The 27,787-nt window shown below is 47.2% G+C and overlaps 1 protein-coding gene across 1 annotated transcript; it reads left to right on the top strand.

The window, feature by feature from the left end:
* The first annotated feature begins 9,225 nt into the window (after window positions 1-9,225).
* Saal2 (serum amyloid A-like 2) lies at window positions 9,226-22,196 on the top strand. The gene is made up of 3 exons (XM_087607261.1): window positions 9,226-9,326; window positions 20,197-20,285; window positions 21,929-22,196. Exons 1-3 carry the CDS (start codon window positions 9,237-9,239, stop codon window positions 22,065-22,067), a joined length of 318 nt encoding a protein of 105 aa, XP_087463387.1. The 5' UTR covers window positions 9,226-9,236; the 3' UTR covers window positions 22,068-22,196.
* The last annotated feature ends 5,591 nt before the right edge of the window (window positions 22,197-27,787 follow it).

Here is a 27,787-nt window from a genome sequence, read left to right as displayed (position 1 = left end):
CACGCAGTGTAAGTCAAGCAGAAGTGTGCTGGCTGGGATTGTGTCAATTTGACTCGAGATCATTGGGTAACCTCAACTGAGAAACTTCCTCTGTAAGACCCTGATGCAGCCAGGCCTGTAAGGCAAGTTTTTCCTTTTTTTTTTTTTTTTTTTTAAAGATTTATTTATTTATTATATATAAGTACACTGTAGCTGTCTTCAGATACACCAGAAGAGGGCATCGGATCTCTTTACAGATGGTTGTGAGCCACCATGTGGTTGCTGGGAATTGAACTCATGACCTCTGGAAGAGCAGTCGGGTGCTCTTAACCGCTGAGCCATCTCTCCAGCCCAAGTTTTTCCTTTTTTTATTGATTAATTTATTCATTCACTTTGTACCTCTATCACTGACCCATCCCCTGGGCCCCTATAACACAGTCCATCCCCCATTCTCCCCTCCCCTTCTCCTCTGACAGGGTGGAATTCCCTCTTCAGTCTCCCCCAGCTTGGCACATCAAGTAATGCAGGGACAGGTGCACCATCTCCATTTTCTTCATTACTGATCATGGGGCAGGGCCCAGTCTATGGTGGGTGGTATCACCCCTGGGCTGGTGGCCCTGGGTTCTATTACAAGGAAGGCTGAGTAGGCCATGGAGAGAAAGCCAGTAAGGAGCACCCTTCTATGACCTCTGCATCAGCTTCAGCCTCCAGCTTCCTGACCTTTGAGTTCCTGCCCTAACTCTCCCCAATACTGAACAGACATGTATAAGTCAAATGAACCCTTTGCGCTCCCAGATGCTTGGACATGGTGTTTCCTCACAGCAAACCTAAGACAAGAGGAGAGTTCTCCTCAGTATTTCTTCAGATGGAGAAGAATTGGAATGTACTGGAATTGGAAGTTTTGTAGAGGAATGAGCAGGATCACAATGGTAACTGTAGCTCACCCAGGCATGAGCCCTCCCATGGGTGTGGCCCTGGTCCCTAGAGACAGCACCATTGAGAACTAAGACAGGGGAGCCGGGACAGGTAAGTGGACATATTTGACAAAGACTGCAGGCCTGGACACAGAAAGGCCCCAAACTAACAACAAACACCCACAGACACAGGGCCCCAGAGAAGGGGCTAGAGGGATCCATGTCAGACTTTGGAAGGCTCCTGACCCAGAAGTCCGCCCCGAAAGTTTCCAGAAACGTCCTTCAATGGCAGATACACAGGCTCGCTCCACTTCCTAGTTCCTGTTTATTAACCTCTCCTCCAGCAGCAAGTAGTTACTACTGCAAGAGTAACACAGTTCTGAAACCCTTGTTTGATACACATGGGAGGTGGATACTATGTTTTCCCAAAGAGCAGCTTCAGTGTTCCTAGATATGAGGAAGCCCAGACCCCAGCCTCAGGCCCACAGCACAGCCTCCTGAGGTAATAGTTACCTAATAGTTTTCAGGTAGAGTTACCTAATATCTCTACAGCCATTGAATGTGTCCCCTAGGAGCACTGGGGCTCCAGCCAAGGGACAGGGTTTGTCCACGGAGCTCTCCTCAGCTAGGAAGTTCCATCATGAGGTGACAAAAGGCAGAGAAGGGTTGGTTGCACACAGAGCCCCTGCTTTGAAACCCAAGAATTGATCCTGACAGCACGTATATCACCGTGACGCTGCTGACTCTGCCTTCTGATTAGAATCCATGGGTGCTGTGCTGTCTTGAGGAAGCTTTGTGGCAATGATATCAGGCATCAGGTTCTAATCTCTGAGAGTCTCCCTGGCAGGCCACCGGCAAGGCCAGTCCTGAGACTCTAGGTGAGGGAAGACGGTCTGGAGCTCTGAGCTATTACAGCTCTGTAGGTGATGGCCCCAGTACCTCACATTCTTCACAAAGGAACTCAGGAACTGTCAGGCTGACTTGTCAGACAGAGCAGATTGGCCTTAAACACTTTGGGCCATCATTCTGCTCTGCCTCCTGCAGTGAAGTGCATATCAGGAAGTCTCTCAGGGGTCCCTGGCCTTCCAGTCAAGCAGAGCAGTGAGTCCACCCCTCCTGGATGCTCAGGACACTCCTAGTGCTGAGGTCCCTCTCAGCTTACCTTGGAAAGCCTCACCAATAAATGAAAAGAAACTTCCATTGCTGACACCCAGGAGTAGGGAGCAGAAACATAGGCTGGTGAGCAGCTCATCCTGCTGAAAAGAAAGGAGAGGCTGGAGGAGCCTCTCACAGACTGGTGCCTCCCCCTTGGCCTGTCATCCACATAGGCTCTGGTCATTTCTTACTGCTGTTCATGTGGGTCCCTGCTGTGCCTCCTCAGACCTTTCAGCAGTATCCTCCCTCAGAACCACAAGGCTTCAGTTGTGACCCATTCTGTCAGAAGGGAAGGGACCACCCAGGTAGCAGTTCCTCCAGGAGTCTCTGATTCAGTAGGAAGCCTTTCCCACCTGTCCCCTCAGCCTGGCACAAACCCCACAAGGGAGCAGCAGCTAGGAGGCTCCACTGAGAGGAAAGCACACTTCCTGAAACCCAGCAAACAGTAAGTCTCCGTGCATAGGTCTGTCCCTCACCTGCTGTCTGCTGGGCAGGGCTGGTGGTCTGTGGCTGTAGGTGAGAGGAGGCAGCTGTTTATGCTGAGCCTCCCTGCTGAGGTGAGGGGCATGGAGAGCCTGGCAAGGTACTTGGAGAAAACTCGCAGCAGGTCGTTTCTTGTAAAGACTACAACAGCAATCTTCCCAGTGCTCTGTGAGCTCAGGCTACTTTCCCTAATTGTGCAATGTGAACCCACGAGACAGTTTCTGTGCTGTGGCAGTCTTCTGGGGCATAGTAGACTCGGGTCAATACTGACAGAAGAGAGGGTGCCAAGAGGAAAGCAGGATGCATCTCAGGAGAGGATCAGGGCTCCTAAGACAGCACTCAGAACTGTTACTGCAGACACTTCTTTTTCCTGTCCTTGCCTCAGATTGTCGCTGGGGTTTTGTTTTGTTTTGGACTCACAGTTTAAACCTTTTGTTTCTTTCGGTCCATCTGTCTCTCCCTCTCTCTGCTTATCTCTGTGCTGCCCTTTCATGGGACCTGGGTTTGGATTTTTATACAATAAAATGACTCAAACAACAACTACTTTATTACTGAGCACTGATCTCATCAGTGAACATACTGTGTACAATCTACACTGTAGGAGAGGGAAGGGCTAAATCAATCTTCCAACAACATAACCATTATGCCTAATAAATCCCTAAAGGGAAAAATATTAAACGCAAGTATAAAACAAGCATATTACTTGCTTGTTTATTTACTCATTTATTTATTTAGTTTTTTTTTGGAGACAGTTTTTCTGGTAACAGCTCTGGCAATCCTGGAATTCTCTTTGTAGACCTGGCTGTCCTCAAACTCACAGAGATCTTCCTGCTTCTGCCACCCAAGTGCTGGGACAAAAGGAGTGACCGCCACGCCTGGCTGAGTTTAAATAATTTTAATATAACCCGATGTGCATACATTTCAGAGATGGCTAAGGGAAGATGCATATATAGAGTATGTCGCTGTTCAGACTGAAGGAACCAAGTGACTATTCACTGTTTGTCACACAGAGGTGCCCATGCAACAGGATCCAAAGCCAGAGGTGATTCAATTCTCAGAGCAGGCATGTGTGGGTCATTGGTGCAGGTGCCTTTCCTTGTAACATGACATCATGCTTGTGTGTCCAACAGACTGTAATGCTTCATGTCGATAACATTGTGAAATACTGGGTCACCTCTGTCTATGAGCACCAAACACAGTAAAGGGGAGGGTGGGCCTGAGGGAATGGTATGGGCAGAGTCTGGGAGGAAACACAGGCACCTTGTGGTAATGGGAGCGTTTGTAAGTGCATTTCTGATGGCTTCGTTTTCCCCCTGAAATAAAAGCAAACCTGTCTGCTAGGAGGAAGGTGAAAGGGTGTTGATATGTTAGGAAAGAAGGGAAGAGAAGTTAAAGATGGAGAATGAGATGAATGAGCTGGAGAACCCTGGTAGACAGAATTAAGACAGAGAGTAGATGAGTAGTTACCAGAGGCTGAGGAAAGGCTAGTCAGCAGGTGCTAAGTGCTGTATTATATTTTAGTGGATCCCAGCATGGGGTTATTACCTCCCTAGTGGTTTATTTTTCTGAAGGAAACACACACACACACACACACACACACACACACAGAGAGAGAGAGAGAGAGAGAGAGAGAGAGAGAGAGAGAGAGAGAGAGAGAGTTTGTATTTCAATGTATCTTAAACAGCCCAATAGATAGCTGGGCCACTGCCTATCCTCCATGTTGTTAGAATCCACCTCCCACCGATAACTCCGAGTTACTATGTAACTAATTTCTGCATTCCATTCTTGGCAGTCTTCACCCAGTTGAGCAGCCCTCTGGGTCTTGTTCTCTTGGCCCCTTTGCATGGTGTCTCTGCTTCTCCCTCCTGCAGGTTCTTACCCTTCCAGGGCCACTCTCTCTCCTCTCCTGTACACACTCCTTTTTCTTTTTTAAAGAACAACATTTTATTTTCTTACAAATAAACATGTCACAAAAAAATTGACTGGGAATGTATGTGTACTTTTAAGCAGAAGAAAGAAAACAAAGAATTAAGTTTCTGGACATACAGATTGCATTTACTGTCCCATGGGGCCTATTTATACATAGTAGGTAAGCAACACCTATCAACTGAACCAAAGATGTGCTGTCTGTAAGATGTGACTGCAAAGTGTGTGACACTGTAGTAGTAAAGTACAAGGTTCAAATATGCAATTTTGTCATCGGATTTTAGAAACCTTTAAAATTATAATATGCGCAAGCTTGCCCTAAGGGAAAGGAAGATGGCATAGATATTATAAAATCCTAACATATTTTCCACAATAGCATCTGAAACTAGAAAAGTACAAATAGTCATGGGAAGACCCACGATACACTACTAACAATTCAGTGCACTCGCCATGACCGGAAGGAGAGGACGCACCTCTTCACTAGGCTTCTTATATGGTGTTATGAAATGGATGACACACACAGGCCCTGATCTTCACAAACTTCAGAAAACTTCAAGTTAGAAGCCAAAATGTCATCAGAAAAAGAAAAGCCAGTATAAAATTTGCTGCTGTAAGGTCCCCGTTTAAAGTTCTTTCAGGTAAAGACACTACATAATCCTGACACCTGTTCTTAGAACACAAAGCTTTCAACGTATAAACGCTTACAGGCAACTTAATTAAATTCTCTCGGTGAAACAGTGCCGAAAGATGGCTCAACAGATAATGATGCCCCTCAAACGCTTCTGCTGGGAGGTTTTGCAAAAGAGCTTGTAGTTAAATACGACTTTTGAAATTGAACACCGTGATTAACAGTGATTGTCGAATGTAGAAAAGTTGCAGCATTCCACTACTGAAAAATAAAGAGGTTTTATCAAGAAAATTACACACTCCTAAGGCATGGCAGCCTCTCCCTCCTCTCTTGGGTCCAAGCCAGGAAACCCTAAGTCCCGCCTATGTCTGCCCTCCCCAGCCATTGGCTGCTGGCATCTTGGTTTACCAATCAGAATTAAGTAGAGGCAGATTCCAACGCTATGCGAAGCCCCTCTCACGCAAACAGTTGGGGGTGGGGGGCATTAGCATTAGGATACAAGCAGCAACAGCTAAGCATGAAGTAAAAAGAAGCTTCCACCGCTGTAGTGCCGCAGGGGGATTCCCATATAAAACAAGAACACGCTGAGGACCTCACGAAGGCTAGCAGGAAGGATTTTGAAGGTTCGTTTTCTTTTTTAACTCAAAAGACATGAAAAACGTTGGAAGAGGTAAGCATCCTTATCCTCACGAAAACACACAGTGGTTATCGATGGCGGAAAGTCATGCGGTTCTCCATACATATGACAAAAGTGGTGGTGATTTCAAGAGGACAATGCAGAAAGCAAACCCTTGTCTGCCTCCGCCCTGTTTCCACCCGCTCACAGTCATCAAGATTTTTATTTTGAGTTTCCTCTTTTGCTCTCCACTAGCCTTCCAAGGGGTAACAGCCAATGTGAGGACCTGAGGTAGGGATAACACTACGTGTCAGGTCCTGGATAAGGAGGCAGCGTCGCTCATAAGCATTCGCCATCCAAGCCTTCATGGTGGCTTCAGAGGCTGCTCCCCGTACTGTCCATCCCGCATTCTGTCTCTCTTTACTCTGAATTCATTCTACTCATCCTTCTAGCTCCAGCCACACTGACTTCTGTGTGTTCTGAAACGCTAGGCACACCTTACCCAGGGGCCCTCGGCTTAGCGGTGTCTTGGAAGATGCCTCCCTGTGTATTTTTGCATCAGGGCTCTGAGCAGAGCCCCATCAGGCATTCCAGGTGCTGGAAGTTCCCGAACTGCTAACATTGCTCGCAGTTAGCACTGCTAGGGTTGTTTGCAATATGTACGTTGGAAGGACTTTTTCTGCTTTTCAGTGAAGGTTGGGGAGAGTAGAGGGTTTGGTCTACAAATTGCAAACAGAGATGTGTTGGTCTCTGTAGACTGCTGAACAGACGTTCAACGTCAGAAGTGCATAGCAAGTATATCAGGATATAGATTCTTGGGCCAGAACTAGAAGGTCCAACATTGGCATGTTTGGGGGTTCCCAGGAAGGTCTGAATTTGAAAATGTGCTTTATAGGTTGCCTCTTCAGAGAACATTGGCACGATGGGAAAGAAGCTGATAAAAGAATTTGGCGGGGTTGGGGATTTAGCTCAGTGGTAGAGCACTTGCCTAGCAAGCGCAAGGCCCTGGGTTCGGTCCCCAGCTCCGGAAAAAAAAAGAAAGAAAAAAAGAAAAAAAAATTTTGGCAGGGAGTCAAAACAGGCCAATTCAAAAAGACGATTCGCACTCTGTCAGAAGAGGAGCCAAAGTGGAATGAAAAGGCTGCTTTTTTTTTTTTTTTTTTTTTTTTTTCCTCGTAGAGGAAGTAGACAAGATGGAGAACATCACACAGAGCCTCCTGTGTTGGTGATACCGGGACAGTAAGATGTAGGTGAACATGACCCCGAAATAATGGAGTGCTGTGCAGGAAGGCAAGGTCAGGATGAGATAAGGACCATGAGCGAGATAAGCAAAGCAGGACTTCAGCACCCAGGACAAGGGCAGCAGACTTGAGTGAGTGTGGGCTGCTAGGAAGGTTGGGCAGACGCTCAGGGAGCCATTGGCTGTGAGATGAAACCATCTGATGCCTTCTGAACTCCTAGGAGTGTTCAATCTACCACGCACAGGAGGTTAGAGATGGTGGAAGGCAGACAAAGCCATGCTAGTGTGTACGGTGCCGAGCAGTACATCTGACAGCGGTGTTTACATATCTAAAAAAGAGGGTGTTTAGAGGAGAAGTTTCTGAAGTTGTCAGACAGCATGGAAATGTGAATTGAGAGGGTTTTTCTAAGCCAGGTCCGCTTTCAAGATCTCTACTGCACATACAACTCACTTTCTCTGCAGGAGAAGGGAACTTTCTCTGTGAACAACTGAATGGAGGCATAGCCAAGTTATTCCTCCTCAGGATGACTCAGTTACTCAGGCGTGAAAATGATCTGCCTCCACCCTCCAGCCTGATGGAGAAGCTGGGGAGGGCTAGATGGGTTCTCAAAGGCCAGCTCCCAGGACACACCATCATCTTTCTGGTACCTCGCCCACCCCTTGAAAGGGTTTATGGTAACTCCAGGGTGGATGATTTGGTTTGGGAGAAAGCCATGGGTCACAATCCCAGCATCTAGTAGCAGAAGCCTGGACATTGTCCCGTGTCACCTCAACACACCGATCTAAGAGAAAGTCCTGTTACACAATACTCGAGGCTCCTCCCAGGAGAGGTCATGACCCTGACTGAGTTCACATTATAAACCCTAAAGTCCAGATGTCTGGACTTGGAAACTATGTAGCCTTGAGGTTAAGAACGACCTTGGCGGGGCTGGGGATTTAGCTCAGTGGTAGAGCGCTTACCTAGGAAGCGCAAGGCCCTGGGTTCGGTCCCCAGCTCCGAAAAAAAGAACCAAAAAAAAAAAAAAAAAAAAAAAGAACGACCTTGGCTCTAAGACCTAAAATGACCACAGCTCTGACCTATATGGACGCTGTGGAAAACACTCCATGTTCTGGAGGGGAGGAGAGGATAACTCGGGAAGAGTGCGATGGAGTGTGGCCCAAGTTCTGTTCAGTCGTGTTCCTATATTGAAGCGAATCCTGGAACCACGTAATATAGTAGATGTGTTTGTATGTATCACGTTCATCAAATCTACACTGTAAATCTGTGCGCTACACTAACCACATTTATGTATCCAGGGTTGACCTGAGGAGCTATAAAAGCCCTTGCACAAACGTGAACCAGGTTAGTCCATCTACTCTCCTGCTGAGCTTACAGAGCTGGCTGGGGACACACTTCCTAAGAATAGATTGAAAGATAGTGGACATGCTAGATGAACCTTCAGGAACATACGCAGTTTTGGGTGGGGTTACCAATAATGGTTCAGCTGGGAATTTCATAAAACTTAGATGTAGAAGCATCCGCACGGAACCATGCAGGGGTATGTTCAGCAGTGATTAGGATAGAAAGGTGGTTGCTGCACAAAATCTGACTTCCCAGAATTCTGAAACCTTGGCCGTCCATCACGATTGCCCCTTTCCTGCGCCAACATGGCCACAGCACCCTTCCACTAAGCAGCAAGTGTCTAGCCAATCCGAAAGTCTGCCAAGGCCAGCAAAACTGTCTCGTGGGTTCACATTGCACAATTAGGGAAAATAGCCTGAGCTCACAGAGCACTGGGAAGATTGCTGTTGCAGTCTTTCTCCAAGTGCCTTGCCAGGCTCTCCATGCCCCTCACCTCAGCAGGGAGGCTCAGCATAAACAGCTGCCTCCTCTCACCTACAGCCACAGACCACCAGCTCTGCCCAGCAGACAGCAGGTGAAGGACGGACCTATGCACGGAGACTTACTGTTTGCTGGGTTTCAGGAAGTGTGCTTTCCTCTCAGTGGAGCCTCCTAGCTGCTGCTCCCTTGTGGGGTTTGTGCCAGGCTGAGGGGACAGGTGGGAAAGGCTTCCTACTGAATCAGAGACTCCTGGAGGAACTGCTACCTGGGTGGTCCCTTCCCTTCTGACAGAATGGGTCACAACTGAAGCCTTGTGGTTCTGAGGGAGGATACTGCTGAAAGGTCTGAGGAGGCACAGCAGGGACCCACATGAACAGCAATAAGAAATGACCAGAGCCTATGTGGATGACAGGCCAAGGGGGAGGCACCAGTCTGTGAGAGGCTCCTCCAGCCTCTCCTTTCTTTTCAGCAGGATGAGCTGCTCACCAGCCTATGTTTCTGCTCCCTACTCCTGGGTGTCAGCAATGGAAGTTTCTTTTCATTTATTGGTGAGGCTTTCCAAGGTAAGCTGAGAGGGACCTCAGCACTAGGAGTGTCCTGAGCATCCAGGAGGGGTGGACTCACTGCTCTGCTTGACTGGAAGGCCAGGGACCCCTGAGAGACTTCCTGATATGCACTTCACTGCAGGAGGCAGAGCAGAATGATGGCCCAAAGTGTTTAAGGCCAATCTGCTCTGTCTGACAAGTCAGCCCGACAGTTCCTGAGCTCCTTTGTGAAGAATGTGAGGTACTGGGGCCATCACCTACAGAGCTGTAATAGCTCAGAGCTCCAGACCGTCTTCCCTCACCTAGAGTCTCAGGACTGGCCTTGCCGGTGGCCTGCCAGGGAGACTCTCAGAGATTAGAACCTGATGCCTGATATCATTGCCACAAAGCTTCCTCAAGACAGCACAGCACCCATGGATTCTAATCAGAAGGCAGAGTCAGCAGCGTCACGGTGATATACGTGCTGTCAGGATCAATTCTTGGGTTTCAAAGCAGGGGCTCTGTGTGCAACCAACCCTTCTCTGCCTTTTGTCACCTCATGATGGAACTTCCTAGCTGAGGAGAGCTCCGTGGACAAACCCTGTCCCTTGGCTGGAGGCAGTGTGCTCCTAGGGGACACATTCAATGGCTGTAGAGATATTAGGTAACTCTACCTGAAAACTATTAGGTAACTATTACCTCAGGAGGCTGTGCTGTGGGCCCGAGGCTGGGGTCTGGGCTTCCTCATATCTAGGAACACTGAAGCTGCTCTTTGGGAAAACATAGTATCCACCTCCCATGTGTATCAAACAAGGGTTTCAGAACTGTGTTACTCTTGCAGTAGTAACTACTTGCTGCTGGAGGAGAGGTTAATAAACAGGAACTAGGAAGTGGAGCGAGCCTGTGTATCTGCCATTGAAGGACGTTTCTGGAAACTTTCGGGGCGGACTTCTGGGTCAGGAGCCTTCCAAAGTCTGACATGGATCCCTCTAGCCCCTTCTCTGGGGCCCTGTGTCTGTGGGTGTTTGTTGTTAGTTTGGGGCCTTTCTGTGTCCAGGCCTGCAGTCTTTGTCAAATATGTCCACTTACCTGTCCCGGCTCCCCTGTCTTAGTTCTCAATGGTGCTGTCTCTAGGGACCAGGGCCACACCCATGGGAGGGCTCATGCCTGGGTGAGCTACAGTTACCATTGTGATCCTGCTCATTCCTCTACAAAACTTCCAATTCCAGTACATTCCAATTCTTCTCCATCTGAAGAAATACTGAGGAGAACTCTCCTCTTGTCTTAGGTTTGCTGTGAGGAAACACCATGTCCAAGCATCTGGGAGCGCAAAGGGTTCATTTGACTTATACATGTCTGTTCAGTATTGGGGAGAGTTAGGGCAGGAACTCAAAGGTCAGGAAGCTGGAGGCTGAAGCTGATGCAGAGGTCATAGAAGGGTGCTCCTTACTGGCTTTCTCTCCATGGCCTACTCAGCCTTCCTTGTAATAGAACCCAGGGCCACCAGCCCAGGGGTGATACCACCCACCATAGGCTGGGCCCTCCCCCATGATCAGTAATGAAGAAAATGGAGATGGTGCACCTGTCCCTGGATTACTTGATGTGCCAAGCTGGGGGAGACTGAAGAGGGAATTCCACCCTGTCAGAGGAGAAGAGGAGGGGAGAATGGGGGGATGGACTGTGTTATAGGGGCCCAGGGGAAGGGTCTGTGATAGGGACACAAAGTGAATGAATAAATTAATGAACAAAAAAAGGAAAAACTTGCCTTACAGGCCTGGCTGCATCAGGGTCTTACAGAGGAAGTTTCTCAGTTGAGGTTACCCAATGATCTCGAGTCAAATTGACACAATCCCAGGCAGCACACTTCTGCTTGACTTACACTGCGTGCAGAGAAATATCCCAGAGCAACCGTGTCAGGAGAGAAAGGCAACACTCTGAATCCCACATTCTGAGATTCCCAGCATGTGTCCCACCAGGCCTTTTTTAATATTTGTAACTGTGCATATTGTCTGAGAGTATGTTATGCTGGCTAGTTGTATGTGGATTTGACACAGGCGAGTTTTCTGAACGGATGGAGACTTGATTGAAAGCTGTGAAAGATCTGACTGTAGAGCATTTTCTCAATCAGTAATTGATGGAGGTGATCGAGGAGTGTCGGGTAGGCCTCTGTGGGTGGAGCCGTGCCTAGGCTGGTGATCCCAGGTTGTATAAGAAAGCAGGTTGATCAGTCAATGAGGAGCAAACCAGCAAGCAGCATCTGCTTCTGCCACAGGTTTCTCACCACGATTGAGGTCCTGTCCTGAGTGAGGGCAGGCCCTGACTTCCCTCAGTGGAAGACTGTGATGTGGAAGTGTAAGTCAAACTAACCCTTTTCTCCCCAGTTTGCTTTTGGTCACTGTCTCATCACAGCCACAGTAGCCCTAGCTACTGCAGGTGGAGCTTCCCGCTGGCAGTGAGTGCAGTGGGAGGCTGTCTGTCCATGTGGCTGTCCTGCTACTTTGTTTTTCTGTTGCTGTAATAAACACTGGACTAGCAGTGGCGAAGGGTTTACTACGCTTATCAGTTACAGCCATCTTCAAAGGAAGTCAAGGCAGGGAGCATAGGCAGCCACTGAAACAAAGAGCAGAGGAGCACGTTTCCTAGCTCTAGCTTCCTGTGAACAGCTGACAAACCCAACCAGTATCCCTGTCTCATGGGACTCAGCGTGTTTGGTTATTGAGGCGGTCTCACACTGCACTCGTCTCCTGCCAGCCCTCTACCCTTGCTTCCTGGGCACCGGGACTACAGGCAGCTACCTCACCAGCCCTGCTTCTCTGTGGGCTCTGTGGATCCTAACTCTGTCTCCATGCTTCTCAGACAAGTGCTCCCCACTGAGCCACCTTCTCCTACAGTGTACTGACTCTAACATTTCTCTTCAGAATAAAATCTTGGAGGACTGGATTCAGCCTCACAGCTCATCCTTTGTTTGACCTTTGGTTTCTTTTCCTTCATGAAAATCCAGAATCCACATGAGTTCTGTCTCTGACACAGCAAACTGACCCTGGACCTTCCCTCAGTAGTACAGTCTCCTCAAGTCAAATCCATGGCCACTACCCCCTCAAGACCAGTGGTTTGAGCTTGCTCTCAGAAGCCATCCTGTCAGCTGTCCCCTCCCTTCCATTTACTGTGTCTCCAATTCCTTTGTCCTCCCTCTGAGACAGAGTGCATTCCCTTTCCCTCTCCCACACCTCTGTCTGAGCCTTCTCACAGGAACTGCAGACATTTGTTGGGATCTGACCTGCTCTGTGTTCAGATTTCCTCATTCATTCATTCATTCATTCATTCATTCATTCAGTTTATTGGTTTTTCTCTTTTCTTTTCTTTCTTTCTTTTTTTTTTTTTTTTTTTTTTTGAGCTGGGGACCGAACCCAGGGCCTTGCACTTGCTAGGTAAGCGCTCTACCACTGAGCTAAATCCCCAACCCCTGGTTTTTCTCTACACAGGGTCTCACTGGGTAGCCCTGACTGTCTTGGAATTCACTATGTAATCAGGTTGGACTCCAATTTACAGAGATTGCCTGCCTCTGCCTCTCAGGCAATGAGGTTAAAGCCTGCAGCACCATCCCTGGCTCCTTTCCTCATTCGTCTCTCTTCTGTAAATGCGACTTCACCTTCTCCTCCCTTAGGAACACTCCCCAGTCCCACTCTCAGGTAAAAAGCAGTTCTCAACTCCATTATTTTGACCTGTTGGGCCCTTCTGCGATCCTGCTGGTTTGCCAGCAGAGGGCGCGGTCAGGACAGGCCGGAATAAGCCTGATTTTATGTACCTGGCTTCTTCCTGGATGGTGCTGCTGAGACACCCCTGAACACCGCACCTCAGAAGTTTAGGAGTAACAAAGCCCAAGTCTGCTGCACAGACTCGGTGGTAGCCTAGTAAGACCCCCGAGGGATTCAGAATTCCCTGTCTTACCTTTCCATGCGGGCTCAGCCAGCCTCAGCAAGGAGGAGTGCCCCGTCAGAGGCTGCGGGGACCGAGCTGATTGTCACTGGGTTTAGCTGCGTGCTCAGGTACCAAACCCTCACTGACACCTCATTGAGGGCTTTCCAGTTGTTGCCTTTGTCTCAGGACCCCTAACCAGCTTTACCTTCTGACCAGTGGACTGCAGTCACAGGCTTGGAACCCTCATCCGTCTGAGATCATTCCTGCTTTGTCTGCCCTGCAGCTGCTCATCTGTTCTGGGATTCCTCTCAGTGTAAAGTCCTGTCTGCTTCCTACCATCCATCCCTCCACTGACAGAAGGGCTTTTCCCAAAGCTCTTTAACTTCCCATGTTTGGCAACCCAGATCTAATACTCCCATTACCCAGCCAGCAGCCTCCTACCCTGTTGTACTGAGTGAGGCCTGTGCACTTAGTTTGTGGCTATTTCCAGACCTCTATTGAGAGCTCAAGGCTTCCACCCAATCCACCAATCATGTCACCCCGCTTCTCAGCTCCCAGGTCTCACCCTTGGCTACCACCTCCTTTAGTCTATGGTGAGCTGGACCCACTCGTCCTCACAAGTGATGAGGATCAGAAGCCTCAGGCTCACCCTGGATCTTGTCAGAAGTGCAAAAACCCAGGCTCCCACCAGATCTGCTGTGCCATTTAGGGTCATTTGTGGGTACCATGAAAACCAGACATGTGGGTGATCTAGTGCAGAAACTATTTAGAAGTTCAAGACTGAGAAAACAGATTGATAAGCCAAGAGCAGCTGCCTTTCCCAAGCAGGAGACTCTGGTCTCCTGGGTGCACAGGGGGCTTCCTAAAGCACAAAGGAGGTCCACTGAGCCCCAAGGCATTCCCAAACTCCTTCTGAGGGCTCCACAAAGCCTCACCTATCTGTGAAATGGGACCGTTCACTATGGAGAGTTGACACAGCAGTGGGGTTGCAAATACTGGGAAGACTCATACTTGGCTGCCTAGATGGCTAGAGGAATACGGACCCGGGACCCTTTAATATTGTTTTTGAGGAAGAATCTTACCATGGAGCCCAGGCTGGCATGGAATTCATGGTGATATCCTTGCTTCAGATCCCTAAATGTGGAGTTTAAAGGCTTGTGCCACCAAATCCTTCCAAGATGAATATTTAAATGGACAATGTCTTGTACGGGATGGTTTTGGCTGGGCAAGTCCTCTGCAGTAAAATCATGGCGGTGCTGAACCCCTGTGAAGAACTACCAAGTAGGCAGTGACATGTCTTTGCTAGAAAAATCTAGGTAAAGCCTAGATTTACCTGTGACCTTAGTGCAAGAGAGATTTCAGTCTTTGGGTCCTTGTCATAGAGAACCCAGGGGAGAATCCTGACAGAGTGTAAGCAGGTGACTTACAAGGTAACGGACTTGTCAGAGTTGAGTAGGATGTCAACATGCAGAAAGCACACAGGCCCTAGAGGACCCTGCTCAGGGCCCAGTGCTCCATTACTGGGTCAGGATTCAAGCTGTGCATCTCCTATTAACATCTCCAAGGCGATCCCTCTCAGGTCCCACTGTTATGCCGCCATCACGCCAACTATCAGTCCACATGGTTCTATTCAGGATGCAGCATTTTATAACAACATAGAATGACTCCATTCCGGGCTGTACTGACCACTTTTGCCTCCTTCATCTGGTTAAAGAAGTTAGTGCAGAAGACGCTTCCCACTCGGGCTGGCAGCAGCTCCATGCACCTGATGTTCACTCCTTATTTCCTCTGGAGGCAACATGGATGGATTGCCATACTGGTAATTTGGAGAAAAAAATGTCCCTTAGAGTCTGTGGTATTTATCACTTGGTCCCTACTTGGCAGTGTTCTTGGTGCAGTTGTGGATTTTTTTTTTTTTTTTTTTTTTTGAGAAGTGGAGCCTTAAGAGGAAATGTCGCTGGGGATGGGAGTGACGATTTTATACTCTCATCTCTCTTCCTGTTTACTTTCTGCTTCCGGCCTGTTTTTGTACTTCCTGCTCCTGCTGTCATGACAGCCTCTTGCTGCCGTGCCTGCCCCACTACAATGGATTCTTATTCCTCTGGAACAGAAAGTCACAAGTAATTTTTTCTTCCGGAAGTGTCCTTGGTTAATGTATTTGTCATGGCAACAGACATTAACTAAGACTCTGCATCTCTCAGAACACATTCCTGTTTTGTAACAGGCCCCACACCTTACTTAGCACAACCGACTCCCTTGTGGAAGTTTTATGGTTCAGGCCATAAAACTCAGCACACTGACAGGCCAAGAGGAATACAAAGACCTAATCAATCAATGTCCCTATTCTAGGAAAGGCTCTAAATGTAGTAACCTGGCTTTTTGGCTTCTTTAGCTTGCTTCATAGTAACTGTTCTGGTTAATTGAGTATGTCAACCATGGGTATGCTTTCTCTCCTCAAGAGCTCTAGAGTGCTAAGAAATGCTACACTGGGATCCTGAAAACCAAGTGTACTTGCTGGCCATCCAATAAAGTTTTCTTAATTTTGTTTTTCATGAGACAGGGCCTCAACTATCAAGACAGAATCTCATTAAATGTCTCTGTAACTCACTCTGAAGACTAGATTGGTCTCAAACTCATAGCGATCTGTTTTATCTGCCTTCCAAGTACAGGATTAAAAGCATGCCCCCCACCCCCGCCCCCTGCCCAGATCTTGATTTCATAGTGAGATTTTATTGGCTTAAACTTGCGTGTAGTTAATCTTCTCTAGTGGACACCCCACATCAATTTTAAAGCAATACACATGTGTAGGTGATGAGGTGCACACCCAGGAGAATAGAAGCAAAGATCCACTAATGCACAGTTTCCCAGGTTGGTAATTGCAGTAGGATCATGGCTGAACATACCAGGTCAACATTCCAACCCACCTTTACTGGAAGACATTATCTCTTTTACTCTAGGACGTGGAGTGTCTCCCAGAGTTTCAACATGGAGCACAGCAAAAGCCACTCTAGGTCTTACGACCCAAGGTGGCCCTTCACCTCACGACCATGCTGTTTTCAAATCTAAATGCCTGGACTTTAAGATCCTTGATGGGAAATCAGAGCAATGTTACAAAACACCAGAGAACATATCCAGGCCTTTCCTGGACACACTCTCTGGTGTTTTGTAACAGATTCTTCTCTTAGGGATGAGCATGACTAAGGTATGTTGGGGACAATGTCAATGTTTTCTTGTGCCAGAAAGTTGGATGGCTGTCATCCATGGCCTTTTTCCAACCTAAAACACCTATCCTAGAATTCCCATAAGCTAGCCACCCTTGATCTTTCCAAGAGGTGGACCAATTACCAGAAATATTCATTTATGGAGGTAGAGAGCTGGGGTAGGGAGAACACTGGCTGAGGGCCGCTGTGTTCTGGGTGTGGGTCCTTGAATGACTTTTACATATTCCTTTTTGTCTTTGTAGACTCCCTACAGGATCTTTGAAAGAACGGATTCTGAGACAGATTTATGTTTTCTTTCTGTGTAATAACATGCCTAGGACAGATTGTGCTGGTGACAGAATGAGTTGACTGTGATTCTCTGACCCGTTAATCCCTGTTCCCTCATGTCCCTAGAACCCTCTGTGCTGTATTTAAGCATCTCTGAAGGTCGAATTTCCCTGAAATTCCTAAAGTATGTATTTTTGTTTTGCTCACTTGTGTGGTGTTAAACTACTGGGGACTTGAAACAGACGAAGCAAGACTACACCACTGAGCCAGGTTCCAAGCTCCAAGTCCACATTTGCACACTGGATGCCATCTCTGAGAACAAAACCTTGTTCACCAACACTTTTTGTTAGAGAGGTCTCAAGAATATATCATAGCCACACGCATCCTGCTAGCCAGCCTTTCTCTTTTCTTCACTCTGGGCTCTCCGTTCTCTCCAAACTGCTTTGAAAAGTAGTCCAAGCCCATTGGAAAAAAATCAGAAAGGCATCCTCATGGCTTTATCTGACAGTCTATTTGATCTTAAGGGCAGGAGGTCGGCTTCTGAGTGTCAGCTTCCTTATGGAGCCCGCAGGCTGTGAAGAGGAGAGGAGAGGCCTCTATCCAGAGTTCTAAACACTCACTCATTTCCTTAACTCTCTCCCTTGCATTGGCTTTCCGTGAACATCCTTACTCAGTGACCAGAATCGCCCTTCCTGGTAACATGATCTCACTAGTTCAGCTGTCCCTGCCAACACTGCCAACATCAGTCGTTGTCCTTGATGCTCTACACACAGTTGAGCAAGTGTTCTACTCAGTGAACACTTCGGGGCTCCATCAAAATTCCCCCGTGTCTGTCAGACAGCACTGGCTACTGTGGACTGTCACTACAGTTCTGAAAACAGCACGCTCACCCATCCAAATGTACTCTTGGGTATCTCGACAGCTTCAAAAGCAATCCTTGTTACATCCAAGCAAGCTGGCCTTGAGTCATTCCTTTCCACACTAGTCTGTCCTATTGGGTGTCTCTTTCCAAGATAAATACAGTGAAACCTCTCCTAGCATGAGTGCAGCATCTGCACTGTAACTGGACGGTGACAAAGAAAAATCCAAAAAACTAGCCATTAGTTCACCCTGCCTTGTCTAGATGAATCTGCTGGCCATTGTTAGCGCACCATCTCCTTACCTTTCTATGCTGGTCTTTATTCCAGCCTTATAAGATTCTGCTTTACCATAGGTACACAACACTGTCTCCTCAGCCAGGCCTTGAAAACACTTCTTATTTGGTGGTCATTTCAACCAATGATAGCAGACAGTTGTACTTAAAAAAAGAAAAGAAAAGAAAGAAAAGAAAGAAAAGAAAAAGAAATGACTGTAGCATCCTTCTCAACCCAGCTACATCCACAAGCCAGTTATCCAGTTACCACACAACCCAAAGTTCCAGGCCTCCCCAAGTCTCTAGAATTTACCTTGATTGAACTAAGTTCAGGCTATTTCAACAAGTGCAAGATGCTGTCCTCGATATAGATCATACTTTGTAGACATCTGGATTTTTTTTTCCTGACTAATAAATTTCTAACAGGGGCTTCAAATTCTGCTGTTTACTGAACTCAGAACCACGTCCTAATCCTGGTTCACATCTTTGAAACCTTTGCCTGTTGTGATCTCTGCTGAAGAGGGGAAATCCCTCAGGCCCCACAGCTTCTGACCCTGTTGCCATGTTGACGCCACAGACTGCAGGGTACTAGCTGCACCTTTCTGCATCCGTGAGGCTCGCTTTGAACTTAGGATTCATGTCCCCACGTGCTGGGGGGCAATCTCGGATACAAAAAATAATAAACCCAATCACGGGCTGTCTTATTTTTCTGCATATTAACAAAGCTCTTGTTCACCTGAAAAATGAGTAATTCTTAGACATCTACTTATGTGGTGGGAATTTTGGTTTCTTTAAAAGCACAGAAGTATTATAAGAGTATGTTTTTGTTTTAATCCCATGTGTGGGATATGAGGTTGCTTTGCAGTAGCCGACTATGGTTTGCTTAGTGCTCTAGCAGTAGAGCGATTTTGCCAGTGGCAGTTGTTTTAGTACGTAGTAGTTTTTTCGATTATATGATGTTTGGAGACTTTTTACAGCATATATATGGTAGGACCCTGGGAAAGAGTTGCTGGGCTGTTAGTTGCTGGAGGTCACAATTTGTTAAGCAGATGTGACCAAAGAACAAACAACAGGAAAAAATTAGATATCTTTTTTTTTTTTTTTTTTTTTTTGGAGCTGGGGACTGAACCCAGGGTCTTGCGCTTGCTAGGCAAGCGCTCTACCACTGAGCTAAATCCCCAACCTCGAAATTAGATATCTTGACGGTAAGGATCGAACTTGCCCCAACTAATTCAGTGCCCCTAATCATCAAGAAATAGTCTAACAATAATGTCACCCCCTTCTGATCCTCAGCTTTATTCGGGGATCTAGTGTTGGGGGACCAGAAGGAGGGGGAATGAACCCCCTAAGCAGCTAAAGAGCAACTACACATCTATTTTATTGCATTTCCATCACCATGACAGCCTTCAGACACACTGCCTTCCTGAGTTACTTCTCTTCCTCCTGGCTATGTGTAACAGTCAGCCACCAGGGTCAAAACTGTTCCTGAGATGTCACAGATGGGAGCATGGTCAGTGATTCTACCCATGAAGTTCTTCATAGGTCAACAACCACGAAAGCCAGATCCTGGATAGACGGTGGTACCTTTCACTCTATACCTCAGGCAGCTAAGGAATCCCCTTCCTCAGTGAGTTCTTCCAAACCCAAAAGCTAGCCAAAAAAATTAAAGCCGTCCTGTGTCCTCTAGTTTTGCAATCAGGTGATCTGACCTGTGAATAAAGAGTAGAGTGGAGTCCAGGGAGACTTCTTTGGTAGTCTTGCACAGGAAATGACATGGTGGGACTTTCCCCAGGGACCAAGCCCAGCACCTGGGTTCATGACCCCAGTTGGGTATCTCAGCATAAATACCAGCATCCTCTCCCTGACAGCCACAGACCATCACAGTTCTTCCAGAACTCAGGTGAGAGATGCCTCCACACAGTGACTTCGTGCACACACACACACACACACACACACACACACACACACACACACACACGCACGTTTTTGCTCTTTCTTCTTTCCCAGAGTGTGGTTTCCTCTTAAAGAATGCTGTCTTCTACAGATATGGTTTGAAGTTTGTGTTGGACTGAGGGCACAGGTGGGAAATGCTACTTAGTGACCTACAAGTTCCTATAGTGGGCGGCAATCTGGTCTTAGTGTTTGTCTTCCTCTATCCGAGTTGCCTTCCTGTCCTCCCAGCAGACTTGGTTCACGGCCAAGGGTATCAGAACTGATTCTTGTGTCTTTGAGGAACATCCTGTTGCAAGGACGTCTGGGTGTCCCACTGGGATCTCTAGTGGACAACCAGCCTTTCCCTGGATAACAGATGCTCCAGAGGGCGGTGCAAATCTGTGCATGTCTCCTTGAGCCTCTCTCTTCATCTCCGCAGGATGAAGCTTCTCACCAGCCTCCTTTTGTGCTCCCTGACCCTGGGAGTCAGCAGCAGTTGGCTTTCATTCGTCAAGGAGGCTTACCAAGGTAAGGCTGATGACTGAAGTGTGGCTTATAGGGTTCAGCCAACTCTTTTGAAGAATGGGGACCACTGACTCGAGACGCCATTTGCTTTTGTGTGGGTGGAGGGTCCCACAGATCCACGTGTGGGACTCCTGATTGTAACGGCTTGAATGCAGCAGGTGGCAGAGTAGCGGTTTGAACGTGGCTGTGGCTGAGGAGACCAATCTCGCCTGGCTGACGTGTCTACTCACTGTCTCCCTTGTGAGTTTGTTAGGTGTAGATGACATCCTCTGGTAGGCCTCAATACTGCCAAAGCCTGTGTCCTCTTACTCCTAGAGGCTTAGGAATTGGTCTTGGGTGTGGCTTGGCCTGGGGGCTTTCAGTAGCTCCCTAAGTGATGGAATCTGGGGTCACCACTGAGGACTGTGTCTCTACTGCCTCCTCAAGCAACCACCACACAGCACAGTCTGTTCAAACGAACCAGAGGCCACATTTACCCTGATGTGCAGCCCTCGGTCAAAATGGATTGCTTAGGAATGAGAATAGAAGTCTCTCCATGTGCATTTCTCTCCCCTTCCTGGGTTTCCTCACCCCTGGAAGTCGCTAAGAAACGTAAATTCAGTCTTGGTCACTCATTCTGGGTCAAGGGTAATGTGACAGTGGCCCAGTGGATATTTTCACTGTCTGGAGACCTGTCAGATGACCCATTAGGGGATTATGCCGCAAAAATCTATTGAAGGTATCAGGGATGCTGGAAAACATGGTGGTCAGATCAGCCCTAGAAACAAGGGGCCCAGCATTCTAATAGCACTGAAACTGTGAAAGCGTGTTCCGGGATGACATCTGCCATCTTTCTATCCCACAATTCCAGTTGGGTAAGATCAGGTAGCTCATGGGTGCACAGTGATGGTCATACTAACACAGCACAGGAGAACCCCTTAAGGAGTTTCAGCAGCAAACTGGAGAGACCATGTAGAATTAGATCATGTTCTTCTCTATCGTGGTCTGAGGGTGTGCTGGGACCACAGGGTCAAGCCGTGAGTGCTTTTCATCGCTTTCAGCCTTTCTAAGGCACGGGCAGAGTCTCTAGGCTCACGCTCCTGTGGTCTTTCCCATCCAGGGGCAGGGGACATGTGGTGAGCCTACTCCGACATGAAGGAGGCCAAGTGGAAAAACTCAGACAAATACTTCCGTGCTCGGGGGAACTACGAGGCTGCCCAAAGGGGCCCTGGGGGAGCCTGGGCGGCTGAAGTCATCAGGTAACACAGATGGCTGGGACACTGGGCCTGGTCAGCAGGGTTGACTCTCCTAGGAGACCAGAGAAGGTCTTGCCAGTTCGTGGCCCCTCCCCCTCTTGCTAATGAAGTTACTTCCTCCATCCATGCTCTGTGTGGATCCTGTGTTGTAGGCTGAGCCAGCACATAGCTCATGCTGGGCAGGCCTGCCTCCAAATGAGGACTGGGAGTGACTCTCAGTCCTGCCTACTACAGTAGGGCGAGCAACCTGACCTAAGCAGGACTGTGTCTGGCAAGACCAAGGTTCCAGCCCCTCCCTCTTGGCACTTTCTGGTTCCTCCTAAAGCCATCCCATGCAAATGGGGGAGCTGAGAGGGTAGACTGTGTCCACACAGCCTGGTGACTGATCTCCTGTGTGTCTGCTTCTCCTAGCGATGCAAGAGAGGGCTTACAGAGTTTCTTCGGCAGTGGACATGAGGACACCATGGCTGACCAGGAAGCCAACAGACATGGCCGCAGCGGCAAGGATCCTAATCACTACAGACCTGCTGGCCTGCCTGACAAATACTGAACATCCTCCTATTACCTCAGGAGGCTGTGCTGTGGGTCTGGGGACACAACCTGAGTTTTTCAGTCTTGTACCCACAGCATTTATTAGACTACACATAATAGGTGTGCAATAAACACATATGCGAACAAATAACTTGCATCTGTGTGATTTCTCAAGCAGAGGGGAGGGTCACAGTCTAATAGAAAAGCATAGAAACACCAGCTTGGGCTCAGCCTGTGCCTGATACACTGTAGAGGTGACATGTGGAAATGTCACAGAGGATTGTCGCAATGATTCCCCTGGGGTTCAGACCTCAGGGTCTGCTCTTCCCACTCTGTGTCAAGTGCCCTGTTACTTTTTCTACTCTCAATGTGTTAGTCTGATCACCACTACCTGAGGTGACAGGGGATACAACCACAGGAAGAGTATATTATGGAACCTTTTCCAGGCCACTACTACTATAGTTTTCTGTCTATCTCCTTGAGTTTAGAAAGCCAATTATCTACCAGCTTAATATATATATATATATATATACATATATATATCAGTTTATATCTTGAATACATTATATATGTATATATACATACACATACACATACACACACATATACATCATATACACATATACATACACATACATATATACTAGTTTATGCTCCACTGAGAGAATCCTTCAGTCTTTCCCTCCCTGTCATTTTGCATTTATTTATTTGTTAAGATAGCTTATGATTCTTTTGTTGTATGTGTTTTTGGGAAGGGATTTCCTGGTCACTGGATACAGGGACTCGTCCATGTCAGGCAATCAACTGTATAATTTTTTTTTTTTCGGAGCTGGGGACTGAACCCAGGGCCTTGCGCTTCCTAGGCAAGCGCTCTACCACTGAGCTAAATCCCCAACCCTGCAACTGTATAATTGAGCAACATACATTCTATACTCTTGCTTTCTGAAACAAGATCTCACGAGGCATTACAGTTGTGTCTTCACCTTGCTATATAAGCAAAGCAGGCCTCAAACCTGTCATTCTCCTGCTTCTGCTTGCCAAATGCAGGGTTTGCAAATGTACGTGAGAACACCTGGATAGGACTCTATTTTTATTACTTATTCAAAGTATAAATTATGTGCCAGCTAGCCATTTCCTCTGTATTGAAACATGCCTTCCTGGAGGGAGGAGAGAGTAAATGAAACTTACGAGGCTCAGGAAGCTCCTGAAATTTAGAGCATTCAGAAGCCATCGCCAAAGCTATAGAAGCAGCAATAATTGCTGCAGAGAGGTGACCCTTCACTCAGCTGGGTTGAGTACTACTATGATCTTGACTATCCTAACACCAGATTTTGCTTTCAAAGAAATGACACTGGTTTTAGTTTTTGCTTTTTCATGAGATAAGGTCTCACTCTCAAGACAGGGTCTCACTCTATGTCTCTGGAACTCACTGTGCAGATCAGGTTAGCCTCAAACTCACAGAGATCTGACAGACACCATTGGGAAGAGCTATAGTGGGCAAGTGAACTTCCTGGATACAGCCCACAGTCTTGCATGGCTGTGATGGTTGAACCCTGAAAAGGCATGGCCCCAGGGGCTTCATGCCCAGATTGTTTCTTGCAGCTGATAGCCTTCTCATGTTTGTCATTGCTGAACTCCTTATTTTCTGACATGTTGTAATAGGGGGATGGAGTGGAGAAGAACCTTTTGGGGGCTGGAGAGATGGCTCAGTGGTTAAGAGCACACTGATTGCTCTTCCAAAGGTCCTGAGTTTAATTCCCAGCAACCACATGGTGGCTCACAACCATGTGTAACAGGATTTGATGTCCTCTTCTTGTGTGACTGAAAACAGCTACAGTATACTTATAATAAACAAACAAACAGACAAATAAATCTAAGATCATAAAGACCCTTTCTGCCTATAGTCTGCTATGATTGGTCCCTGGGTTTTAGCCCACCCTCTTTGGGCAATTTTCCTGTAGATCAACATGAAGATGAACTTTCAAGAAATAATGCTGTTTAGATGACTTAATCATGTTATAGGATACATGATTTAAATGATTTTCAGAAGTTAAGTTGATAAAAAGTTTAAATTTAGACTCAAAAGTAGAATATGATGCCTTTCCCTGTAGAATAGTGTAGGCTGCATAAAAGGAGGAGTTTTCAAGTACATACAATGCCGTAGGGAGAAAAACAGGCTTGGAACGAATTAATGAGCAAAGAAAACATTCCTTTCAGGTCAGGTCCAAGGATGTGTCAAGTGTGCACTATGACAAAGTAAGGCCATGAGTGTTATATAAAAACTGTTGCTTTATAGAAAAACTAATAATGAGCTTATGAAGTGAAAGGCAGATAAAACTGCTGTTTTGATGCTTTGAACTTATAATCAACAATCCTGGTGTAACTCCCTCTTATGTAACGTTTTATCTGTCTTTGAATGAGCTATTTTTTCTTCTTCCATAGAGAACTTTGCCTTAGGGGATGTAAAAAGGACTAAAGGAAAAAAATAAATGGAGTTTCGCTCCATCCCCAAGTATGTGTATATAAGCTTATGTGTAAAATGGTTGGAGCTCCTCTCCGTCCACCAGCTGTGTGTGTGTGTGTCTACATATAGACATATATGTGCATATATATGCATATGTGTACAAATGTACCTATGTGTATGTGTAATGTTGTGGTGGGTTGAATATGCTTGGTCCATGGCAAGTAGCACTATCAGGAGGTGTGACCTTGTTAGAGGAAGTGCGTTACTGTTGGGGTGGGTTTCGAAGTCTGCTAGTGCTCAGGTTCTGCCTACTGTAGAGACCCTCCTCCTGGCTGCCTGTGGAAGATAGTCTCCTTCTGACAGCCTGGATCAAGGCCGCTATCAGTGCCAACTCCATACTTGCTACCTTCTTCAGTTTACCTGTGATGTCAAAGCTGGCCTTCAATAGAGATCCCCCTGTCTCTGCATTCCAAGTGCAGCATTAAAAGCATGTGCCACCACCACCCTTTTTCCTGATGACTTTTCGTAATGACCTACAGGAGTCTTTAGGCAATGCGTGAGTGTAGGTGACTATGTCACTGGAGACAAAGTAAGTACCCAGGAGAATAGAAGCATGAGGCACAGTTTCCTAGGCTGTGAATCACAGCAGGATCGTGGCTGAACATATAGACCCACACCCCATTCTTCACTCTAGGACATGGAGTGACTCCCAGAGTTTCAATGCAGGGTAGAGCTGAGACCGTTCTAGTTCCCAGGTCCTGGGATTGATCTCAGGTTCTAATGTTTGCATACCAAGCCCCCTACAACTGTTCTATCTTCCCAGTCATGTTTCCTTCCTTCTTTAATTTATCTGGGAATTTTGGGTTCAAACCCAGGGGCTTGCTTGAACACAACCAAGTACTGTTAGTCATGTTTTTCTCTCAGTAAGAAATGGCATACCGTCGACTCATCTCTACCATCAAAGGTCAGAACTGTCTCGCTGCAGGCGACAGTTTCTTTAAATGCGTTTGCTTTCACTGCCCACCAGGTGGACAGATTGATCGCTCGTTTGCATGTGAGATTGTTTCTGGGTGAGATTAGCATTTGAATTCGCAAACTCTGCAAAGTAGATTGTCTGTCCCCTTCTGTGTCTGGGCACCAAGTAGGCCAATGAGAGCCTGAAACCATTATCTATCGAGGTCTCTGGCAGAGAGGAAGACAGAGGGGGAGGGGACTACGTCCAGGCGTATCCAGGAAAGATAATTTCATGGCTTCAATTCATGCACCACACAATATAGACAAACAGAACTACTTGTTTCATTTCGTTTTGTTTGAGACAGAGTGTTTCTGTGTAGCCATGGCTATTCTGGTACCTGCTCTATAGCTTAGGCTCAAACGCAGAGATCCTTCTGCCTCTGCCTCCTCAGCCTAAGTGTGGGGTTAGATTTGCACACCGCCTTACTTGGCTGCTCTTTGTCATTTTAAGCATTTGCTGTATGAGGAAATCTTGTAAACATTCAGTCATGCCGTCCTTCCAGATGTTGAACTGGCAAATGTTTAATACAGACTTACTGTGAACTGGTTGTGCTAGTTAGTTTTATTTTATTTTAATTTTTAAAAATTTTATTTTTCTTGGATATTTTATGTAATTTACATTTCAAATGTTATCCCCTTTCTCCCCTCTCTCATCCCCCCTCCCCCTCCCCCTGCCTCTATGAGGATGCTCCCACTCCCACCCACCCACTCCAACCTCAACGCCCTGGCAGTCCCCTACACTGGGGAAACAAGCCTTCACAGGACCAAGGGCTTTTCCTCCTATTGATGCCAGACAATGTCATCCTCTGCTACATATGCGGCTGGAGCCATGGGTCCCTCCATGTGTATTCTTTGGTTGGTGGTTTAGTCCCTGGGAGCTCTGGTGGGGTTTGATTGGTTGATATTGTTGTTCTTCTTATGGGGTTGCAAATCCCTTCAGCTCCTTCAGTCTTTTCTCTAACTCCTCATTGGGGTCCCCTTGTTCAGTCCAATGGTTAGCTGCAACCATCCTCATCTGTATTTGTAAGGCTCTGGCAGAGCCTCTCAGGAAATATCCATATCAGGCTCTTATCAGCAAACACTTCTTGACATGAGCAATGGTGACTGCATATGGGATGGATCCCCAGGTGCTGGTTAGTTTTAAGTGTCAATTTGTCATAAGCGAGATTTACCTGAGACAGGAATCACAATGGAAGAATTGACAAGATCAGAGTGGCTTGTGGGCTTGTCTGTGGGGGGTCGTCTGGATTGTTAGTTGAGGTGGGAAGACCCAGCCTGAGTATGAGTGGTACAATTTCATGGACTGGGCTGCTAACTGTGGGAGGTTAAAGGGAAGCCAGCCGAGAGCTGCAGCAGGCAGGCAGCCCTGGTGCACTCATTCCTCGGTGCTCTTGACCGGATGTGGTGTGATTGGCTGTCCACACTCCTGCTGTTGTGACTTCCCAGCAACCGTGAACTGCGACCTGGAATTGAGAGCCAAATAAACCTCTTTCTCCTTGGAGTCGCTCTTCATCAGGGCGTCTCATCATGGAGACAGAAACGAGACTAGAGCCCTGGGCGTTGTTTCGAGTATCCGTGATTCCATGTAAGCAAAAGAGCAAACGAGACCTTGGTCTTTAGGAGTGTGGACTTTCAGAACTGTGTCCGTGTCTTAGGGTTTCTACTGCTGTGATAAAACATCATGGCGGCGTGGTGGCACACGCCGTTAGTCCCAGCACTCTGGAGGCAGAGGCAGGAGAACCTCTGTGATTTCGAGGCCAGCCTGGTCTATGCAGTGAGTTCCAGGACAGCCAGAGCTACCTAGTAAGATCCTATCTCAAAAACAACAGCAAAAAAACATCACAACCAAAAACAAGTTGGCGAAGTTTGTAATGTGTGTTATTCAGGGAAGTTGGGGACCGGGGTAAGAATTAGAAAAACTTGCCAAAACACAAAAATTTTGGGTAATCTAGGGGAAAAAAACCTATTATGGATGAGGAAATGCTTTATTCAATCTGCTAGCTTTTTCTTTCTTTCTTCCTGGCACTGGCTCTTGGAGTTAGGGTCTCACACTAGGCAGGCGCTCTGCCACTGACCTACAGTCCTAACCTGTAACTGTTTATTTACCAGGAAGGATTGAGCAAGAGGGACTCCGACAAGGCTTGTTGGATTCAAAAGCGCTCTCCTCATTAATATTAAAGCCAGGAGAGAGAGAGAGAGAGAGAGAGAGAGAGAGAGAGAGAGAGAGAGAGAGAGAGAGAGAGAAGCAGCAGATGCTCCAT

The sequence above is a fragment of the Rattus norvegicus genome, chromosome 1 (genome assembly GCF_021556685.1).
Source record: "Rattus norvegicus strain SHRSP/BbbUtx chromosome 1, alternate assembly SHRSP_T2T, whole genome shotgun sequence".
Classification (NCBI taxonomy): domain Eukaryota; kingdom Metazoa; phylum Chordata; class Mammalia; order Rodentia; family Muridae; genus Rattus; species Rattus norvegicus.
This window is presented reverse-complemented; position numbering and strand designations above follow the sequence as displayed.

What these genes read in the sequence shown, in the direction of transcription:
- Saal2 (XM_087607261.1), top strand. Translation starts at nt 9,237, where the DNA reads ATGAGCTGCTCACCAGCCTATGTTTCTGCTCCCTACTCCTGGGTGTCA. An exon ending in TATTGGTGAGGCTTTCCAAG is followed by an intron (nt 9,327 to 20,196) that starts GTAAGCTGAGAG and finishes TCATCTCCGCAG; the next exon opens with GATGAAGCTTCTCACCAGCC. An exon ending in CGTCAAGGAGGCTTACCAAG is followed by an intron (nt 20,286 to 21,928) that starts GTAAGGCTGATG and finishes TGCTTCTCCTAG; the next exon opens with CGATGCAAGAGAGGGCTTAC.